This window comes from Mustela nigripes, chromosome 2, assembly GCF_022355385.1.
Source record: "Mustela nigripes isolate SB6536 chromosome 2, MUSNIG.SB6536, whole genome shotgun sequence".
Taxonomy (NCBI): domain Eukaryota; kingdom Metazoa; phylum Chordata; class Mammalia; order Carnivora; family Mustelidae; genus Mustela; species Mustela nigripes.
In genome coordinates, this window is record NC_081558.1 from 94,403,322 (window position 1) to 94,423,625 (window position 20,304).

Genomic DNA, 20,304 nt, shown 5'->3' on the forward strand with positions numbered 1-20,304 from the left:
TCTCTTGAAAAATCCGAAGATCTGGCAATAAGAGGCCTGTACTCTCACATATCAAGTATTGGCTGATGCTGACAGGGGGCCTCTTCCCTAGGCACAGCCTACACTCTAGTCTATTCCCTGAAAAAACGTCATTTTGAAGGATATTGATGCCCTTAAGAAGAGATCTCCTTTCTCAGGAAAAAGATATTCTCTTCCACAAAATGAAAAAGGCACTGTCAGCCTAACCAGGACTGGCTCTCTGAGTCTAGAAACAAACCCAAGGCATGGCAAACTGGGACGAACTAAAAAAAAACTGCAACTAAAATATTTAAAATGTTTGTTTCCTTAGTATACAAAAAGTATATAAATCAATAAGAAATAGAAAACAACCCAATAGAAAAGCAGACAAAATATTTAGGCGATTCACAGAATAAGTGAATATATATTATTAAGAATGTGTAACACTAAGTCTTACCAAAATTAATGTGACAATTAAGTACATTTTTAAAACTATTGTATTGGTTAAAATTAATAGATGTTTGGCATTGGTGAAGGATGGGAAAATAGGCAATTTTGAAGAGCTTTTTTGAAAATAATTTGGCACCACATATCAAAATGTAAATTCCTCAAAAATGTAGGAATTGGAGCTTTTGCTACAGCATTACATGCACTATTAAAATTGAAATGAACTTAAATGTCCACCAGTTGGGTACTCACTAAATACATTACGATATATATCCTGCAATGAAACATTCTGCAACCATTGGGAAGAATAAGTTATGCTAATGAGAAAGGGTATCAAGGATATGTACTGTTAAAGTGAAAAATAACTGACATAATAATCATATGAGAAATTCAGGGGTGATATTCAAATATTTAACTATCAGACTTACACAGCCACTAGCCACTAGCCCACAGGAAACTGGACAGCCTCCTAGGGCCAGTCTTAACCCTTTACTTTCTACACTGTGGGGGTGCTGGAAGGAAGAGCTAGGGTGGACGAGGTGCTAGTGGGAAATACTTGGAAGGCCTGTGGCCAAAGTATTTTACTGATAGCACGCTATACATGCAGAGAAAAGGGGAGAGATACATACCAACTTGATAGTAATGCAAGAGGCACTTCCTTTATTTTATTTTATTTTATTTATTATGTTATCTTAGTCCCCATACAGTACTTCATTAGTTTTGTGACCAAAACTTCTTACCAATGCAGAGAAAAGGGGAGAGACATACCAAACTTGACAGTGGTACAAGGGGTACTCTTTGCTCTATACAATCTTATTGCTTGAAATTCTAAGAATGAGTGTGGGATTTGGGGGAAAAATTAATATAAAATTAATATAGGAAAATTAATATAGAAAAAATTAATAATACCACTATGGCCTATTTTCAAAGTCTATCGTGACATAAACATGTGCCGCAGACAAACAGAAGAGGTCACAAGGAATCAGGCCAAATGGAACCCCAGAAATCCCACACTTCTTACTACTCACTGCTTTTAGCCCCTTGCTCCACCACCCTCACTACCACCTCTTGACATATCCTTTCTTACAAAACAAACTGTACTTCTTAAGCAATACATTATTAATTTATTTCTGACACTTTATTAAAGACATTTTATTCTCAGATAAATCTCCCTATAAACATCAAATTATCAACATTAATGCAATGAATTCGTATAATCACAGCCCCACATAAGGAAATGTGACATTCAGATTGACCTATTTGGTCCCATCATGAAACACCTCAGATATTTTTAAAATATTAAAACTATTCCTGGGGTGCCTGGGTAGCTCAGTTAAGCACCGGACCCTTGATTTTAGCTCAGGTCATGATCTCAGGGTCATGAGTTTGATCCCCATCTCGGGCTTGTTCTGCTTGAGATTCTCTCTCCCTCTCCCTCGCCCTCTGCCCCTCCCCCATCCTGCTCCCAGGGGTGTGCACACAATCTCTCTAAAAAAAAAGAAAAAGAAAATGAAAGGAAAAAGAAATATTAAAGTTATTCCTAATTAAACCCTTCAGAACCTTTGGGAATGTTAGTTGGAGAACCATTTCTCATGTATTCTTCAGATGCAGAAATGAAATCCAATGTCTGTGACTATTCTCTCAGAAAGGGTGAGCTCTGAAAATCCTCACCTGGGGGGACAATCATGAGAGCTGAAAACCAGAAGGAGTTTAGCTGTGAGGGGGAGCAGCAGGCCCCAAAATCTGACCATGGTGTCAGATATCTAAGAATCCAGAGCAAGTAGCCAGAAATAAATAAAGCTGGACCAGAGACATAACTTGTATTTTTTAATAAGACTGTCAGAGCATTGATTCCCAAAGGGGGAAACAGCACAGTAAAAGGGGATGGGGTGGGGGGCCATGTAGTTTGAAAACTCATCATATTTTTATATTTGGAAAAAACAGAAACAATTTTTCCAATAAAGCCAACTGCCAAAAGGAAAGTGCTAGAAAATCTTGGTTGATGAATATCTATAGAAGAAATATTGATTCTCATACATCCTGGAGGGGGGAGATAAATTTTTATGTGACTGTTAAAGGGGAAATGGTTTGTAAAAATTAGAATTTGTAATTTGCTTTTATAAGCCAATTAAGGTAGGGTAGGGATCAGCAGACTCCCTGGGAAAAGCAAGAGGGTATCAGAGGGGGGATGTGGCCAGTCATTAGAATAAGTACGAGGGACCTACAATGGACCAAAATGCATATGTTGAAATCCTACCCTTCAATGGGATGATGATAGGAAAGGGGTCTTTGGGAGCAAATTAGGTCATGAGGGTGAAGCCCTCATGAGTGGGATCAGTTCCTCTATAAAAAGGACCCCAGAGATTCCCCTTGACCTTTTCTACTATACGAAATTCAACAAGAAGAGTGCCCTCTGCCACCGGAAGAGGATCCTCCCTCTAATTTTAGACTACTGGCCTCCAGAGCTGTGAGAACTCAATTTCTGTTGTTTATATGCCACCCAGGCTGTGACACTTGGCTAGTGCTGCCCAGACTGACTGAGACAGAACCTTGTCTGCTGGATCCAACTCTATCTTCTGCAACTCAATCAGTGCTTGGCACACCGAAGGGACTAAGTTAATGCTCATTGACTGAAAGCATTAATGAATATCAAAATCAGGACCAGAGATCAAGTCTCTTTTTCCTCAGTCAATTCTCTAACAGGTCTTAAAATTAATCTTACAGAAGTAAATGTAACATGTAGCAAAACTGTTAGCTGTCTCTCCTAACACCCATTTTCTCTTCCTCCTTAAATTTTTCAGCCTCTTTTGCAGCTACACTCTGGCCAGTGAGATGTAAGGGGAAGTGTTATAAGGGACTTGTAGGAGGTCTTCATAAAATAAAGGAGGTGTACCCCCCTCCCTCCTACTCAAAGTGCAGACATAATGGGCTGGAGATCAAGCAACCATATAGACCATGGGCTATGGGACACTAAGGATGGCAAATGATAAACAAAAAGATGCAAGAAACCTAGGTCCCCAATGATCGTAGTGACAATACCCACCCCCACTCCCCGAATCACCAGCCTTCAGACATCTTTTACATGAGATAGAAAGAAGCTTCTATATTTTACACACTGATGTCTTTGGGAATTTTCTACTACAGAGAAAGATGACCCTAACTGATACATGGGTCAGCCCCACCCCTCTGGGGAATGTGGGCATGAACCAAACACTGCCACTCCCGGAAGTGTTCGGTCCTACGACTCAGCAGCAACAGCCCAGTGCTGCCTCTATTTGTTACCTGCACTCAGCGTCCCAGTCCCTGAGCCCTCTGGGCCTTGAATCAGGTCCCTGTAAGTCCTGGGACAGTGCTTACGGCAGAGGTTCTCCACCAGCGTGTTGCTTCCTCTGACCACAGTCATCCCTTCCTTGTTCATGTAGTTCCACAGATGCAGGGCGTATGAGTCATTGAAGCTCAGGTCTCTGTCCCAAACTTCATAGTAGCGCCTCCATTCCGGATAGGATATGGGGTAAAATCTTTGGGGGTGTAGAAAGGACAAGTTCAAACACCTGAGGTCACTCACCTCCTGGAAGTCTCCAAGTCTGCACCACAGCCTCAACATCCTCGTCATCAAACTGGGCCCCTGGTTGCCCCAGATTTCTGAATTGTAGTGTTCAACAAAGTTTTCCATGCAGTCCCACAGGAAGGGGTGGTGGGGGAGGAAGCCAAACACCCCGTTACTAGAGTACCGAGAAGACTGTGCAGCCAGAAAGTTCTCCTCAGGGATGGGTCTGATGGAGATGACATCGGTGTCCATGTAGATGCCGCCATACTTCCAGATGATGGCCAGGCGGGACGCATCAGAACTGACGTGGAGCCAGTTGCTCTCCACACTGGCATTGATCTGCAAGAACAAGAGCAAATCAGCCCCAGCAGCAGGGGGACAGGGCAGGCTGTCCCAACAGGAGGCCAGCCCAGGGTGGCTGTGGAGAAGGAAGCAAGCCAGCTTCTCAAAAATCTACTGGACAAAAGCCCAATTTTGCAAATTTACCAAACTTAGTTCCACCCAAAAATTTGCCTTCAAGTGACAAGTTTGCAGCAGTCAGTAACAATGGGAAGATTTTAGCAGCTTTTAAAGATTTTGTGAATTTGTTTAAAAAAAAAAAAAATGAAACAATGGAATGGTAAAGAAGAAACCCAGCAGGGATTTCACGATAAACACATTGAGTCATTTTCAGCAGGGTGTAATTTTTTTTAAAACATTTTCTTTATTTGACAGAGACACAGTGAGAAAGGAAACACAAGTGGGGGTGCAGGGGTGGGGGAGCAGGTAGGAAAAGGAGAAGAAGACTCCCCGTTGAGCAGAGAGCCCTCCTAGGATCCTGGGATCATGACCTGAGCTGAAAGCAGACACTTAAGGACTGAGCTACCCAGGAGCCCACAGCAGGGTGTACATTGACCACAAATATGAAACTGTGAAGAAAGAATTTCTTGAGTCCTAAAAATGCTGAAAACTGATAAAGAAAAAAAATAAACTAGGAAACTATAAATAGATCAATATGTATGTTTTTTGAGAAATTGGTAGAAGACTCTTAAAATGCGTGCATGTCTTCTTTCAGTAGTTAATTCCTTGAATAATATCCATGGAGGGCCTACTTTCTATGTGCCAAGCTCTGTTATAGTTGCTAAAGAGATAGCAGTAAACAGACAGACAAAAATCTCTGCTAGGTGGAGATAGATGATAAACAAATTAATATATGATAAGTTGAGGGTTCATAAGGACTGTGCAGGAAAAAATGCTGGATAAGGGGACTATGAAGGGAATAGGATGGAGCCCTATCTTATCTTGGCTTCCAGTAGAAACCTAATGAATTTGATGAGGGAATCATGCCAATATCTCAGAGAAGAGGGTTCTAGGTAGAGGTACAGCAAGTGCAAAGGCCCTGAGGTAGGACCTTGCTCACTATGTGCAGGAACAGAAAAGAGGTAGAGTGCCCAAAGCAGAGTAGTGAAGGAGAGGGATAGCATGTGGGGGCAGAGAGGGATGGGAGGAGAGGGAGAGCAGATCACATAGGCTGGGGTAAAGGCTGAAATTATTTGGAAGGTTTGGAAGAAAGGAGTCAAGTGATCTGACTTAGTCTTAAAAGGGTCATGCTGGCTGCTATGTGGAAAACAGACAGGGGTGGGGCTTGGGAGGTGGCAAGGGTGGAAGCACAGAGACAAGTTAGGAAGGCTGTTGATGTGGCCAGATGTGTCCCAGAGCCACCCTATTCTGAAAACTTAACATTGTAAAACTGACGTACCGCTTGGGGAACCCAAACTACACCCTTTGGAACATTAGCTCCAAGAAAACATTGATGTCCTACCGAGGCATCCATGCTCAAATCAGTTTGGAAAATGCTGTGTTGAATCAAGTTAACGTTTCTTTAATTCAGAAATGCAGAGGCTTTCATCTTCTCGTGTATATGATTAGTCTGTGAGGGGCAAAAAGCGGGGGGAAGGGAGTGTAGTATGTGGCATCGTCCAAGACAATTGGAGCAGAGATTTATTTGTCCAAGGAGCAAAGCACCATTTAGCTAATGTTCGCCTACCCCAGGTGTGGGGAAAGTAGGCCAACACACTGCCTGTTCTTGTTTAGTCCTCCTGGAACACCCTCTAGCAGGCTAGCCCTGAGAGCGACAGGGACCTCGCCAGCCTGTTCACCCCAGGGGCCCCCTCAACTGCCAGGGACTGTCTCCCTGGCCTGTGGCCTGCCCTGCTTCCTCCCAGGGGTTCATGCTGGCAGCTGCCTAATTGTTGGGGTGTGCTGGTGGATGCAGGTGTAATCTTAGTGTGGTGAGCTGCTCCATCCCCTCCTGATGGGAGTCAATTTGAGAGCTCAAGACTCTTCAGGAGAAGAGATGGGCACACTGAGATCTAGAAGTCCCACAGGGCCAAGAATAAAACTAGGCACCGCCCCCACAGGCCTGTCGCATAGTCCAGAAAATGCCTCCAGATGGCAGTATGTAGCAACTGGGGTGTCCTCCCCCCAGGACAGTAGACTGAATAATGACCACCACCCAAAGACCTCAGGCACTAGAGTATAGAATCTGCAAACATCACCGTGTGGAGAAAAAGGGTCTTTGCAGTTGGGATTACAGTAAGGATCTTAAAATAGGGAGATTATTCTGGCTTGTCCTGATGAACCCTAAATGCTATCACAAGTATCATTTAAAGAAGATGTAGAGGGAATGTTCTCACACACACACACACACACACACACACACACACAGGAAAAGGACACGTGCAGATCTCCACAGGAAGGATTTTTGTCTAGAGCCTCTCTGGGAACTGGGCCCCTGCCAGCACCATGACATCCACCCAGTGAAACAGATTTGGGACTTGTAGCCTCCATAACTGTAAGAGAAGAAATGTCTGCCGTTTCAGGCCACCCAGTGTGTGTACATCTATTGCAGCAGCCATAGGAAACTAACACAAGAAGGTGCACAGTGGCTTCACTATTGCCTCTTGGCCTGTAAAACCTAAAGGATTTACAGTCTGGCGCTTTACAGAGAAAATGTTTGCTGCCATTTGGTCTAGCCTCTGCTTTAAACTTAGAAAGGATTTTATATGGCAAGCAAATGGTGTTATTTGGATGTTGATTTTTAAATTACCTTTGAGTTTTTAAGATAGTTTAAATGAACATATTTTCATCACTAAATGCACTCCTAATCGAATCACATAAAAACCCATACTATTATCATGCATTGTATTATTTTCTTCAGGTTGTTTTCTTCCACATAGATTGGAGGGGTGGGGTATATAACTAAAACAATTACAATTACATTATAACATAAGTGTACTTAATCTTTTATTGTATTGATGTCACAGCTAAAAACTGCATAGTGAAATTATTAAGTGGTTCTACTGTAATTTCCTTAAGCATTATCCAATCATGGGTCCTCTGTGAGACAAATGTTTAATTGAAATATTATTTCCTTATTATGCTATGTTATCAAGATGAAGATTACAAAATTCTCAAGAGCTCCAGGAGTTTTCTTGGATCATAAGATATGACCCAAGAAAAAAGATATTTCTTGGGTCATATCCTAATATAACCCAATCTCATATAACAGCACTCTGCCTGATCCTTCACGAATTTTCTGTTCACATAATTTTCAAATTAAATATTGCCTGGATTCCCACTTAGATGCAAAAAAAAAAAATAAAGTTCAACATAGATAAGTTTAAATAAATTAAAAATAAGTGGTTATAGCCCCCAGAAAAGATCTAGAAACTCATTCGGTTCAGAATAGTCACAAAGGAGGGCGCCTGGGTGGCTCAGTTGGTTAAGCGACTGCCTTTGGCTCAGGTCATGATCCTGGAGTCCTGGCATCAAGTCCCACATCCAGTTCCCTGCTTGACAAGGAGTCTGCTGCTCCCACTGACCTCTCCTCTCATGCTCTCGCTCTCTCTCTCTCTCTCTCTCTCCCTTATTCTCTTTCTCTCAAATAATAAGTAAATAAAATCTTAAAAAAAAAAAAAAGAATAGTCTCAAAGGAAAACTTGTTCCTAAGAAATAAGGCTGGAGGCATGAGACAAGAGGCTCAAGATGAACCTAACTTAAGTCTCTCCTGCTTATTTGAATCAGGATTCAACGCTGTAGAAAGAAGGCCAGGACCTGGGTCCTAGTCCCATCTCTGACACTGAGTCCCTGTGCTCCGTTTACCTATCCATAAAATGAGCAGATGGCACCCCTTTTCTGTCCATCCCAACACTGACCTTCTAAGAGCCTCTCAACACTTACGCGAGTGTACCATGAAAGCAATGGTGTGTCTTCAAACAGCCTTTCCATATCCAAAGGGAAGAAGAAAACATTGTCTATTGCTGAGAGGAGGGAAAAGCCTGGGTAAGTGGAGTTTGAGGGTAGCCATGTGGTGTCGTAGAGACCTTTCATGAAGAACGCCACAGGCTGCCCAGGATAAATCTTGGCAGCAGACTCCACAGCACAAGAGACCAGTGGAGTTGGCTCCATTCTCTCTGAGGTCTCTATGAACACGATGCCATGCCCATGGCCCAGGAGGGCTCCAGGGTCCTGCTGGGACTTCTGGGGAGGAAGGCAGGAGAAGAGGCAGCTGGACTTGACGTTGAGCTGGTAGAAGAAGACACAGACAAGCAGCAGGATGCCCAACAGGAAGAGCTGGAGCTCCTTCAGCATGTCTACGTCTCTCTCCTGGCCTGCTGCTTGAAAGAAACACAATTCATTACAAAAATACACACACAATACCTGATAAAGACAGCATGCAAGGGACGCCTGGGTGGCTCAGTTGGTTAAGCAGCTGCCTTTGGCTCAGGTCATGATCCCAGGGTCCTGGGATCGAGTCCCACATCGGACTCCTTGCTCGGCAGGGAGCCTGCTTCTCCCTCTGCCTCTGCCTGCCTCTCTGTCTGCCTGTGCTCGCTCGCTCTCTCTCCCTCTGTCTCTGACAAATAAATAAAATCTTTTGAAAAAAAAAAAAAAAAAAAAAAAAAAGACAGCATGCAAGAAAACGGGACATATATATCACTTCTAAGATTAGACTTATAAATCCTAAAAAAATAGGGTCAAATCAAGTACAATAATAGTAAAAGAAAAATGCATTCACTAGGGTTTATCTGAGGGATTTGAGGAAAATAATCATTCACCCTTTTGAGGGACCCATAGAGTACCAGGCATGAAGAGAGAGCATCAAGACATGAGCTATGGTAGAAATTTTTCTGAAGTTTGCCCCAGGTTGTCTTGCTTCAGTTTCCAGGGCTTCAGGGAAAGGGGCATTTTTGGTTCTCAGGGTTTCTAAGTCAAGAGAATGGGAGAAAATTGGAAACCTTCATTTGGAGAGTCATAGCCAGGTATTTGAGGAAATCAGAAGAATTCAGGATCCAGCCCAGTTTTATAGGCACACAACAACCATTCAAAGACAATTAATCAGAACTAGAATCTAACACCTATAAGGATGTGTTGTTTCAACTTAATTTTTCTCCCTAAAATCATCCTCATTTCTGTTGAAGATAGCCAAATTAAAACTAATTCATTTGGGAAAAAAAGTCCATTTTAACAAATATGACCTATTTTTTTTAATATTTTATTCATTTGACAGACAGAGATCACAAGTAGGCAGAGAGGTAGGCAGAGAGAGGAGGAAGCAGGCTCCCCGCTGAGCAGAGAGCCTGATGGGGAGCTGGATCCCAGGACCCTGGGATCATGACCTGAGCCGAAAGCAGAGGCGTTAACCCACTGAGCCACACAGGCGCCCCTGGCCTAATTATTAATAGCAAGAATTGTGATCAATCATATGGGTTTCAGACAATCTGCTCTGCTGGAACTTTTTATAAGGAATTTCACACTGAACTTTTAATAGCCTCTCAAGGCCAGAAGCCAAGCCAAATACTTGCCATCAGACTCATCTACAATACCTATAGATTTGGGAGAATTCCTCTCTTCCTGAAGTCCCCAAAATATCCTGAGGTTCCTGTATCTGCCAGGAAGTGACATTCTTTACTCACCTGGTAAGGCTCCTGGGAACTCTATAAGCAAGGTATCAGGCCAATATTTCCAAAGGGCTTTATTGACTCCATAAAGCCAACCTTCATTCCTTAAAGTTCTCCAGTCATATCTGAGTCTATGCATGTGTCTCTCAAATATGACATTCCAGTTAAAGCTTTGGTAATACAGCCAATGTTCTTAAGGGTGTCCTGTTACAAGGAGAACAGATTCTCATTGGATTTATGCAAATGACTATAATTGCCTTGAGAGAAAGAATACTGAGTTCTGAATTCTGGAGGATTTGGATAGGGAGAAAAGATCATTATTTTTATTTGCTTACAATGGAATATTTTACCAAATTTCTATTAACTCACAGATACCTTAAGAGAAAAGGTTTCCTTGAATCTGGAAGGGCAAACAATAGAGAAAGAGCAATGTTTTAAACAAGAATCATAAAAATTATAATCATCTTTTTCAATTCAGTTCGTCTCATGTAATTCATTCTTGTTCTGTTTGAATGCAATTTTTCCATTAGTTCTAGAGATCTTACCCAGTTTTATTTTATGATCTTAAAGATACCAGAAACCTGTGTTCATCAAAAGTCCTTTACATGGATCTTCTTAAAGCTGAAAGGCATTTTCAAGAGCATTAGGACAATAACTGTAAATGAAAAACGACTCAAAAATAGCCATGGTTAAAAGTCTGATTGTTATAATGCAGTTGACAAGGAAATTTGGTTATTTTTGTGACACACAACATTTCAAAAAGTAGAATTTCAAGTGATGACATTATAACAGGACATATTAAAACTAGGAATTTTATGTAATTTCTGCAATGGTTATAGCGTTTGCCCACACAACATAACTTAAGAAAGTTTACCATCATTTGTTTGACAATACTTCCCATGTACCATACCAAATAAACATACCAAAATTATGTTAATTGGTACTAACCAATTGGCTAATTGGTTAGTACCAATTAACACACCAAATAAACAACTCTAATTAGTCAAAAAGTCTTCATTTAGAATTTGAATTTGGGGGGCGCCTGGGTGGCTCAGTGGGTTAAAGCCTCTGCCTTCGGCTCAGGTCATGATCCCAGGGTCCTGGGATCGAGCCCTGTATCGGGCTCTCTGCTCAGCAGGGAGCCTGCTTCTCCCTCTCTCTCTGCCTTCTTCTCTGCCTACTTGTGATCTCTGTCTGTCAAATTAATAAATAAAATCTTTAAAAAAAAAAAAGAATTTGAATTTGGGAGAAGTTTGTTAAAAAGCTGAGCAGTTTCAAAAGCGTATCCTTAAATAGGATTACAGATCATCACAAAACTTAAAACTTAATTAATCTGAGAAAAGGAAACCTTAATTAATCTGTTTAACAAAGGTGGCCTTAAGAGATACCAAAAGCAAATATAGCATACATATTTGTTAACAAAATTTGGCTTTTTTAATATTGAGAAGTTTTAATTTTCTTACATAATCAAAAAAAACTGGTGAAGACAAAACATAGATCTTTGTTTTTTCTGTGCAGAAAAAGAAAAAAAAATTTTCATAATTTCTTACCAAGAGCCGACAAACAATCAAATTCCCCTGGAATTTGAAAAACCAAATTCCAATCTTTTATTAGTGCACTTTCAAAATTCGTTCATTCCAATCTTAGTCTTGACCATATATAAAATAATTTTCTAAGGATTCTCCTTCACTAACATTTTATGACTTTCTTTTTCCATTAAGACTTTGTCCTTTTTCCTCTCTAAACAATCAATCTCATTTCAGGACAAAATCATTTTTATTCCTCAACAAAAATGTATCTTCATTCTTTATACAATATATACCTCTCACTTTCCTGTGTACAGAGTTGCTTTCCATATTACTTCCAACAGTCTCAATCACATTTATCAGAATTTTAATTCTTAAAAACCTCAGTCTGTAGGTGAAAACTAAGTAGGAAGCAATTATGAGCTGTCTTATATCAGAATTCTTTAAATTGGCCAATTTATAGATATATTTAATAATTTCTAAAAATGTGTTTTTTCATAGTACAACTTTCAAGAAAGCATAATGCATGTTTATAAGCAGACCCAAATTTATCTTTAGTTTCTTTGTAATAAGAACCAAAAGCAAATAAACCTATGTTTAGTAATTAATATTTCAGTATTCCACCTTATTAAAAAAACTTTTTATTCATTCAACTTGTTTGTTTTTAACAATAACCCATGAATACTTCATGAGGCTGACAAAATCAACCATTATTTTTAATGTTAACAACTCTAAAGACATGTCTATTTTTTAACTTTATTTTTAATTTTTTTGGAAGGGTGGGAGACTTAATTAATTAATTAATTAAATTGACTTATGTATTGTTGGTTTCAGAGGTAGAAGTCAGTGTTTCATCAGTCTTATATAATACCCAGTGTTATATAACACTCATTACATCAGATGCCCTCCTTAATGTCTATCACCCAGTTACCTCATCCCTCCATGCCCCCTTCAGCTGCCCTGTCTATTTTAATTAAACCAAAAAACTTGAATTTTAACTTATTAAAGATTACCCCAGATCACATGAACTTGAAAAACATTTGGATTAGTTCTTACCTTTCTGAGTTTTAGAACAGCAGGTTTTTACAAGTGTTTGCCTTTAAGCTAATTAAAAAGAGCTCTTTTACAAATTAATTTTTAGCAATACCATTCGGAGGTAGAGAAAATATGTCACATTTATAACACATATAGACACATATACACAAACAAGATGCTACCAAAATCTAGCCTTTAATTCACTAACATTTGTGGAGAGGACATTACAGATCCAATTTCCAAATATCTCTCTTTTATAAAACAAATCTAATCATAAGGTAGAATATAATCTATGAATCCATTAATGAGTCCTTTTTCATTTTCCAATTAGAACAAGGCCAGTTTTGCCCAAAGATACCAAAGCTGCAGCAACAAGCCAAATGAAACCCAGAGTGCCTCTGTGGTCATTGGTCCCTCCCCAAGGTTGGGGGCTTTACTAATCGAAACAAATGGCTTCCTAGCTTCTGGTTGGTTAGTCTTATGATTGGTTTTCTCTAATTGTGTGCACAAGAAAACAAATTCAGACATGTCAAAAGATTCTCACTTAGGTCATCTGAGACTCCAGTCACTCTTAGTGAAAATGTCCCATTTGAGTAACCACTTCCAAGTAGAGGCTCAGTGTGTGCAGTGCATCGAGCCTGCAGGAGTTTTCTGAGACCGCTCCTTTAGGCTTTCAGTCACCTGAAAGCACCATTTGGCCTGAAGGAGCAAGTGTCCTTTCTCCCTGAAGCTGAGTGATTCAGTCTGTCGTGTTTCTAGCCGGAAAATTCAATAAAGCTTTATATTAATAACATCAATTAGCATAATGCCAAATCAAAACGACCAGCCCATCCACCCCAACCCTTCTAGGTTACCTCCACCTAGAGAATATTACTGGTAACCCTCAACAGCTCCAGTAAAAGTCAGGAACCTCTTCAACTCCAGTTGAAGAGGTTCAGATATGGGAAGAACTCACCCAATACACCTTCGAGGTGCTAAGAGGTTGGAGGGGCCCAAAGACCCCTGCTGGTGCTGAGCCTGTGTTCCAGGGGACCCCCAGGTGATCTCACAAGAGTTGCTCTGCTACCCTGCTGGCTATATCTAAGAAAATTGCTATATCCATGCAAATTGAATAAACCTTCTAGAATATTTAAAAGAAAGAGTTTTATTTGAACTCAAGCTAGGGCAGTTGCCCAGGATACACAGTCTTCACAAAGAAGAGGGTGATCTGCTGAAGGAACATTTGGTGCACTCTTAAAAAGTTACAAATAATTAGACAAAGGACATTTCAGAAAGATGCAGACCTTATCATAAGCTTCTAGTATATGCAAGGCTGTATAACTTTAAAAATCATGGGAACCAGGGAGGTTTTTTCCTTTTTCTTATCTTTGCGTTTGGAATGCTCCTTTTTTGTTATTTTTTTAAACAAATCAGATGTACAGTGTATGCTCGTGGCAGAATTAAAGCCCATACTCTGAGGTTTTGCAAAGTCATTTTGACCTTGGTAAGTGTTTAAGTATAGCTTCCCTGGAAGCCCAGGGGCAGGACCCACAAACATTAGAAGTTGAAAGATTCCTTTATTTTATCACCTTCCAGCCAGGAACTTGCAGTTAACCAATATCTGAAGTCTTAACAATGATAAGTTTTTCCTGATATCCTACTATACTTCCCAATAAATCACCGCTTAATCATCCAATTCAAAAACTGGGGGAATTAAATCATTGGCAGAAGCTCAACACCAAACACAAGAATTTCTCAGGATGCTTCTCCTTTTACTAAGATGCCTCAAACACAGAGACTTGGGGAATATAAGGTGTTTGCACCATCTATCAGGTGACCTATACACTAATCCTGCCTGTTTGTGGACCTATCAGGGAGGGTTAAATGTATCATAGCACAACGCTGGAGCCAATAGACTGTGCACCTGGGCAGTTCACTTCAGTCAAAATTATGGGCAGAGATGTGGGAAAGTTTCCTCATTAGACAGTCCTATAAATGGATTCTAACTTTGCAAACACAGGTTGGATTAAAAGAAAAGCAAAGCCATCACTACAAAGCAATGGACAAACCCCAGTAGTCCAAGGACCTGATGATCTGGAATGGGAATTGATTCCCCGATTTCAGTGAAGTGGGTTCAGAAAGGGTGCTTTTGCCCAGCGGTCGCCCTTTGGTGTAGAAACTTTCTGTCAGTTTCAGGTCAGCTTCATTAGCCTCCACTGATGCAGCAGCCCCCACATCTCAGGAGTCAGCGTCACTCTCCTATGGTCTGCTCCCCAGCACCCCTGACAGGATCACTCAGTAACAGCATTCAGAGACATCCTCTGCTCAGGAAGTTACCTGTCTTCAGTCCAGAGCCTCATTCTCCCAGCCATGATCAAGTATCCACCTGGTGTTCCCCCCGGGTGTTCTGGTGTGAAAACGGAGGTACCCCCCTGAAAAAATTTTGGATCCTGACATAACAGGTCCTACATCAAGGAAGGTATAACTCTCCCACTCGTCTCTGGCTTCCTGTTTCTATGTGGCCAAGGCTCCCCAGGACAGCTCTTTGGGCCTCCACACACACCTTTCTTTGCAACTGAATTTATTCTCTGAACCTAGGAATTCTATGTTCAGCGTGCCTTGGCATCTTTCTGGAGTTCCCTAGCATTGGATGGATTGGTTTTCTTTCTCTGCAGTGGGTAGGGGAGAGCAGAGCTCCTGCTCCCCACTCTGGGGTAACTAAAGGGCTCCAATTTGGGGGAGCAATACATCCCGAATGCCTATGTCTCAGGTACTCACATATCCTAGTGCCTTCTAGCTGCTTGCAGCATGGTCAAAATCACTGAGCAAGTGGTGGAATCAGAGAACAGTGAAGTAGTTCGTAGTCTTTGTCCCAAAAATGAAAGTAAACCTTGATGATGCCCTGAAATCCTAAAGCACAAGAAGTAGGACCTGTCTACCCAAGATCTAAGGAGATGGTATGAAGAAAAGAGCACTGAGTTTACAGTCATGTCACTATCCGCCCCAGGCTGAGGGCACCAGGACAAGACCCCAGGTCTGCTGGGAGCCTTGGCTCCCTCATGCACTCTGGAAGATAACTGACTGCAGGCCCACAGTGAGCATGAAAGAGCTCTTGGTAAGGCAAAGTGCAATGCTCACTGTCCACCACAGTGAAGAAGGGACAAAAAGAATATAAAATGATGACCGTAGATGGTATTTCAACTACCTGATGACAAACATTATTGTTTTCAGATTAAAGAAATCTATTTCCCAGTAAACCTTGAAAAAGGAAATCCTCCGCCCTGTGTGAGAGGGGATTAGGCATGTGCAGAAGCCAAGCAGTGTATCACTGGTACAGGATGGCGGGTGTGGCGGAGTGCGGCAGGGACCTTTCAGGGCCTCAGTGTGAGGTCCTTTCTAAGTCCCTCTGAGGAGGCCTCCTGTCACCTGAACCACTCTATCAGAAACCTCCCAAGGACCCCAAATCCATCCCTTCAGTCTTCCCTCCTCCTTCAGAACAGAACTATTTTTCCTTCCTTCTGCTCCCCTTTCTGCTTGGCTGGACCACCCTAACCTTCTGTGCTTGTGGCCAGGTGCCCCAGCAGCAGCTCCTCACCAGAGGCTCCAAGAATGGACTTCAGGAGACCGTATGCCCTGGGCCCACAGCTTGTAACAGTCCCATTACCTGGATGCCACCTATCCATAGCTTCTCCTACATGTCACCTCAAGAATGTCCCTGCTCTTTGACCCTCTGTGACATTAACGCTGTTTAAAATTCATCAAACTATTCAACACACAATTGCAGGCCTTCTCCAACCAGCCAAGGAGGTCCTAGGGACCCCAAAACAGACATCTGAGTAGATGTGTGCAAAGAGCTGTTTACCTTTGATGAGTGGATGGGTCCAAATACACTGGTGACAGTTACATGTGTATCCAGATAGTGTCTACTTTCCTAGGAGTTTCTACCACTTGTGAAAGATCTTTTATTTCCTCCATTGCAATATAAGCCCAACTTGGTCAATCCCATGGACTATGGAGCCTGCTATTTGCTGCTAAGTAATGAGACCTTAGGAAAGGCAGATTGCTATAGATTCAAAGGAATGAACAGGATGGAGAAAAAAACTCTGAATCCAGTGTTCTTTGGATTTTACAATGCTGTTCTTCAGATATTTGTAACTAGTACTAAAAAGAAAATAAATAAAATAATAAAAAATAAAAAGCAGTACAAGAAAGAAAGCCACAGAACCATAGCAGAAATTTCCCCAACCCCCTAGCCCTGTGGAAAAATTCTGATAACTTCTACTGTAAGTAGTTCCGTGTTTGGGCCTAAACTCCCTCTGCCATAAAGGACTCACTGTATTGAGAAGGAAAAGGTAAAAGGCATTTTTAACAATAAATGTTTGTTGAATTGAATAACACGTGGAAAGCACACTTCTCAATTCTGTAACTTCTTTGAACTCTGATTGACTGTGAGAAGGAAATATGCAAGCCCACAATACTTGTCCTATTTACTTTGGAACTTTGGGGACCACAGTTCCGGTTTTTAACTTATTTGTTGAGCAAGTGGGACTGATAAATTTGTTAAACCATTCAGCTATCAATAGGACAAAACCAATATGGTGATATCTTATCAACCTTGCTAATTCCATTCACTACTGTTCTGAAGCTGGAACAAAAACTGGAGTGTTGGGTTTATATGAATAGTGAGAAGATAGCTGGACAGAGGCAGCTCCCTGCAGAGTGAGAAGTAATCCAGAGCCTAACACTTGACACGCATGGGAGAGTAATTGAAACAGGAAGGAGTGATTATCAAAATTAAGTCTTGGGGAAAAAAATATTTTAACTAATGATTAGTGAATTGGTGCCAGAGTAAGATCCCCTCTCTCAGGGTAATATTTTGAACTATTCTGAATGTTTAAGAAAATTGTTCTAGCTTTGTGTTTCTGGAAATAACTCCTTTTGCTCTCCACTCAGCCATACCAGTTAAATATGCTTCTGTTTACAAAATTTTATGTAGCCATCAAGAATGTGTGTCTGGGTTTGTTCAGGAAATTACTGTATCCACACATGTCACTTCCCCCTTTTTTAAAGATGTACTTGTGAGTAAAAGAAAAGGGATAGGAACAAAGGCAGGGAGATGAGAGAAAATAATAGTTCTGAGTGAAACAGGTGTGCCCCATACCCCAGAATTCCCTAAGCATGATACCCTCTAGCGCCATCCACGTCATCGCAAGTGGCAAGATTTCATTTCTTTTGATGGCTGCATAGTATTCCATTGTGTATAAATATCACCTCTTCTTTATCCATTCATCTGTTGATGGACATCTAGGTTCTTTCCATAGTTTGGCTATTGTAGACATTGCGCTATAAACATTCGGGTGCACGTGCCCCTTCGGATCACTACGTTTGTATCTTTAGGGTAAATACTCAGTAGTACAATTGCTGGGTCATAGGGCAGTTCTATTTTCAACATTTTGAGGAACCTCCATGCTGTTTCCCAGAGTGGCTGCACCAGCTTGCATTCCCACCAACAGTGTAAGAGTGTTCCCCTTTCTCCGCATCCTCGCCAGCATCTGTCATTTCCTGACCTGTTAATTTTAGCCATTCTGACTGGTGTGAGGTGATAGCTCATTGTAGTTTTGATTTGTATTTCCCTGATGCCGATTGATGTGGAGCACTTTTTCATGTGTCTGTTGGCCATCTGGATGTCTTCTTTGCAGAAATGTCTGTTCATGTCCTCTGCCCATTTCGCGATTGGATTCTTTGTTCTTTGGGTGTTGAGTTTGCTAAGTTCTCTATAGATTTTGGACACTAGCCCTTTATCTGATATGTCGTTTGCAAATATCTTCTCCCATTCTGTCAGTTGTCTTTTGGTTTTGTTAACTGATTCCTTTGCTGTGCAAAAGCTTTTGATCTTGATGAAATCCCAATAGTTCATTTTTGCCCTTGCTTCCCTTGCCTTTGGTGATGTTCCTAGGAAGACGTTGCTGCGGCTGAGGTTGAAGAGGTTGCTGCCTGTGTTCTCCTCAAGGATTTTGATGGATTCCTTTCTCACACTGAGGTCCTTCATCCATTTTGAGTCTTATTTTCGTGTGTGGTGTAAGGAAATGGTCCAATTTCATTTTTCTACATGTGGCTGTGCAATTTTCCCAACACCATTTATTGAAGAGGCTGTCTTTTTTCCATTGGACATTCTTGCCTGCTTTGTCGAAGATTAGTTGACCGTAGAGTTGAGGGTTTGTTTCTGGGCTCTCTATTCTGTTCCATTGATCTATATGTCTGTTTTTGTGCCAGTACCATGATGTCTTGATGATGACAGCTTTGTAATACAGTTTGAAGTCCAGAATTGTGATGCCACCAACTTTGGCTTTCTGTTTCAATATTCCTTTGGCTATTCAAGGTCTTTTCTGGTTCCATATAAATTTTAGGGTTATTTCTCCCATTTCTTTGAAAAAAATGGATGGTATTTTGATAGGAATTGCATTAAATATGTAGATTGATTTAGGTAGCATAGACATTTTCACAATATTTGTTCTTCTAATCCAGGAGCATGGAACATTTTTCCATTTCTTTGTGTCTTCCTCAATTTCTTTCATGAATACTTGATAGTTTTCTGAGTATAGATTATTAGCCTCTTTGGTTAGGTTTATTCCTAGGTATCTCATAGTTTTGGGTGCAATTGTAAATGGGATTGACTCCTTAATTTCTCTTTCTTCTGTCTTGTTGTTGGTGTAGAGAAATGCAACTGATATCTGTGCATTGACTTTATATCCTGACACTTTACTAAATTCCTGTACAAGTTCTAGCAGTTTTAGAGTGGAGTCTTTTGGGTTTTCAACATATAGTATCATATCATCTTCGAAGAGTGATATTTTGACTTCTTCTTTGCCGATTTGGATGCCTTTAATTTTTTTTTGTTGTCTGATTGCTGAGGCTAGGACTTCTAGTACTATGTTGAATAGCAGTGGTGATAATGGACATCCATGCCATGTTCCTGACCTTAGCAGAAAAGCTTTCAGTTTTTCTCCACTGAGAATGATATTTGCAGTGGGTTTTTCATAGATGGCTTTGATAATATTGAGGTATGTACCCTCTATCCCTACACTTTGAAAAGTTTTGATCAGGAAGGGATGCTCTACTTTGTCAAAGACTTTTTAAGCATCTATTGAGAGTACCATATGGTTCTTGTTCTTTCTTTTATTAATGTGTTGTATCACATTGATTGATTTGCGGCTGTTGAACCAACCTTGTAGCCCTAGAATAAATCCCACTTGGTCGTGGTGAATAATCCTTTTAATGTACTGCTGAATCCTATTGGCTAGTATTTTGGTGATAATTTTCACATCTGTGTTCATCAAGGATATTGGTCTGTAGTTCTCTTTTTTGATGGGATCCTTGTCTGGTTTTGGGATCAAGGTGATGCTGACTTCATAAAATGAGTTTGGAAGTTTTTCTTCCATTTATGTTTTTTTGGAACAATTTCAGGAGAATAGGAATTAGTTCTTCTTTAAATGTTTGGTAGAATTCCCCTGGGAAGCCATCTGGCCCTGGGCTTTTGTTTGTTTGGAGATTTTGGATGACTGTTTCAATCTCCTTACTGGTTATGGGTCTGTTCAGGTTTTCTATTTCTTCCTGGTTCAGTTGTGGTCATTTATATGTCTCTAGGAATGCATCCATTTCTTCCAGATTGTCAAATTTGTTGGCATAGAGTTGCTCATAGTATGTTCTTGTAATTGCTTGTATTTCTTTGGTGTTAGTTGTGATCTCTCCTCTTTCATTCGTGATTTTATTTATTTGGGTCCTTTCTCTTTTCTTTTTGATAAGTCTGGCTCAGGGTTTATCAATCTTATTC

The 20,304-nt window shown here is 40.8% G+C and overlaps 1 protein-coding gene across 1 annotated transcript; it reads right to left on the reverse strand.

The window, feature by feature from the left end:
* Positions 1 to 3,503: 3,503 nt before the first annotated feature.
* On the reverse strand, positions 3,504 to 8,636 carry A4GNT (alpha-1,4-N-acetylglucosaminyltransferase). The gene is made up of 2 exons (XM_059387982.1): positions 8,213 to 8,636; positions 3,504 to 4,330 (listed from the first exon to the last, which is right to left on the reverse strand). The coding sequence occupies exons 1-2, from the start codon at positions 8,621 to 8,623 to the stop codon at positions 3,716 to 3,718; spliced, it is 1,026 nt and encodes a 341-aa protein (XP_059243965.1). The 5' UTR covers positions 8,624 to 8,636; the 3' UTR covers positions 3,504 to 3,715.
* Between the last annotated feature and the right edge of the window lie 11,668 nt (positions 8,637 to 20,304).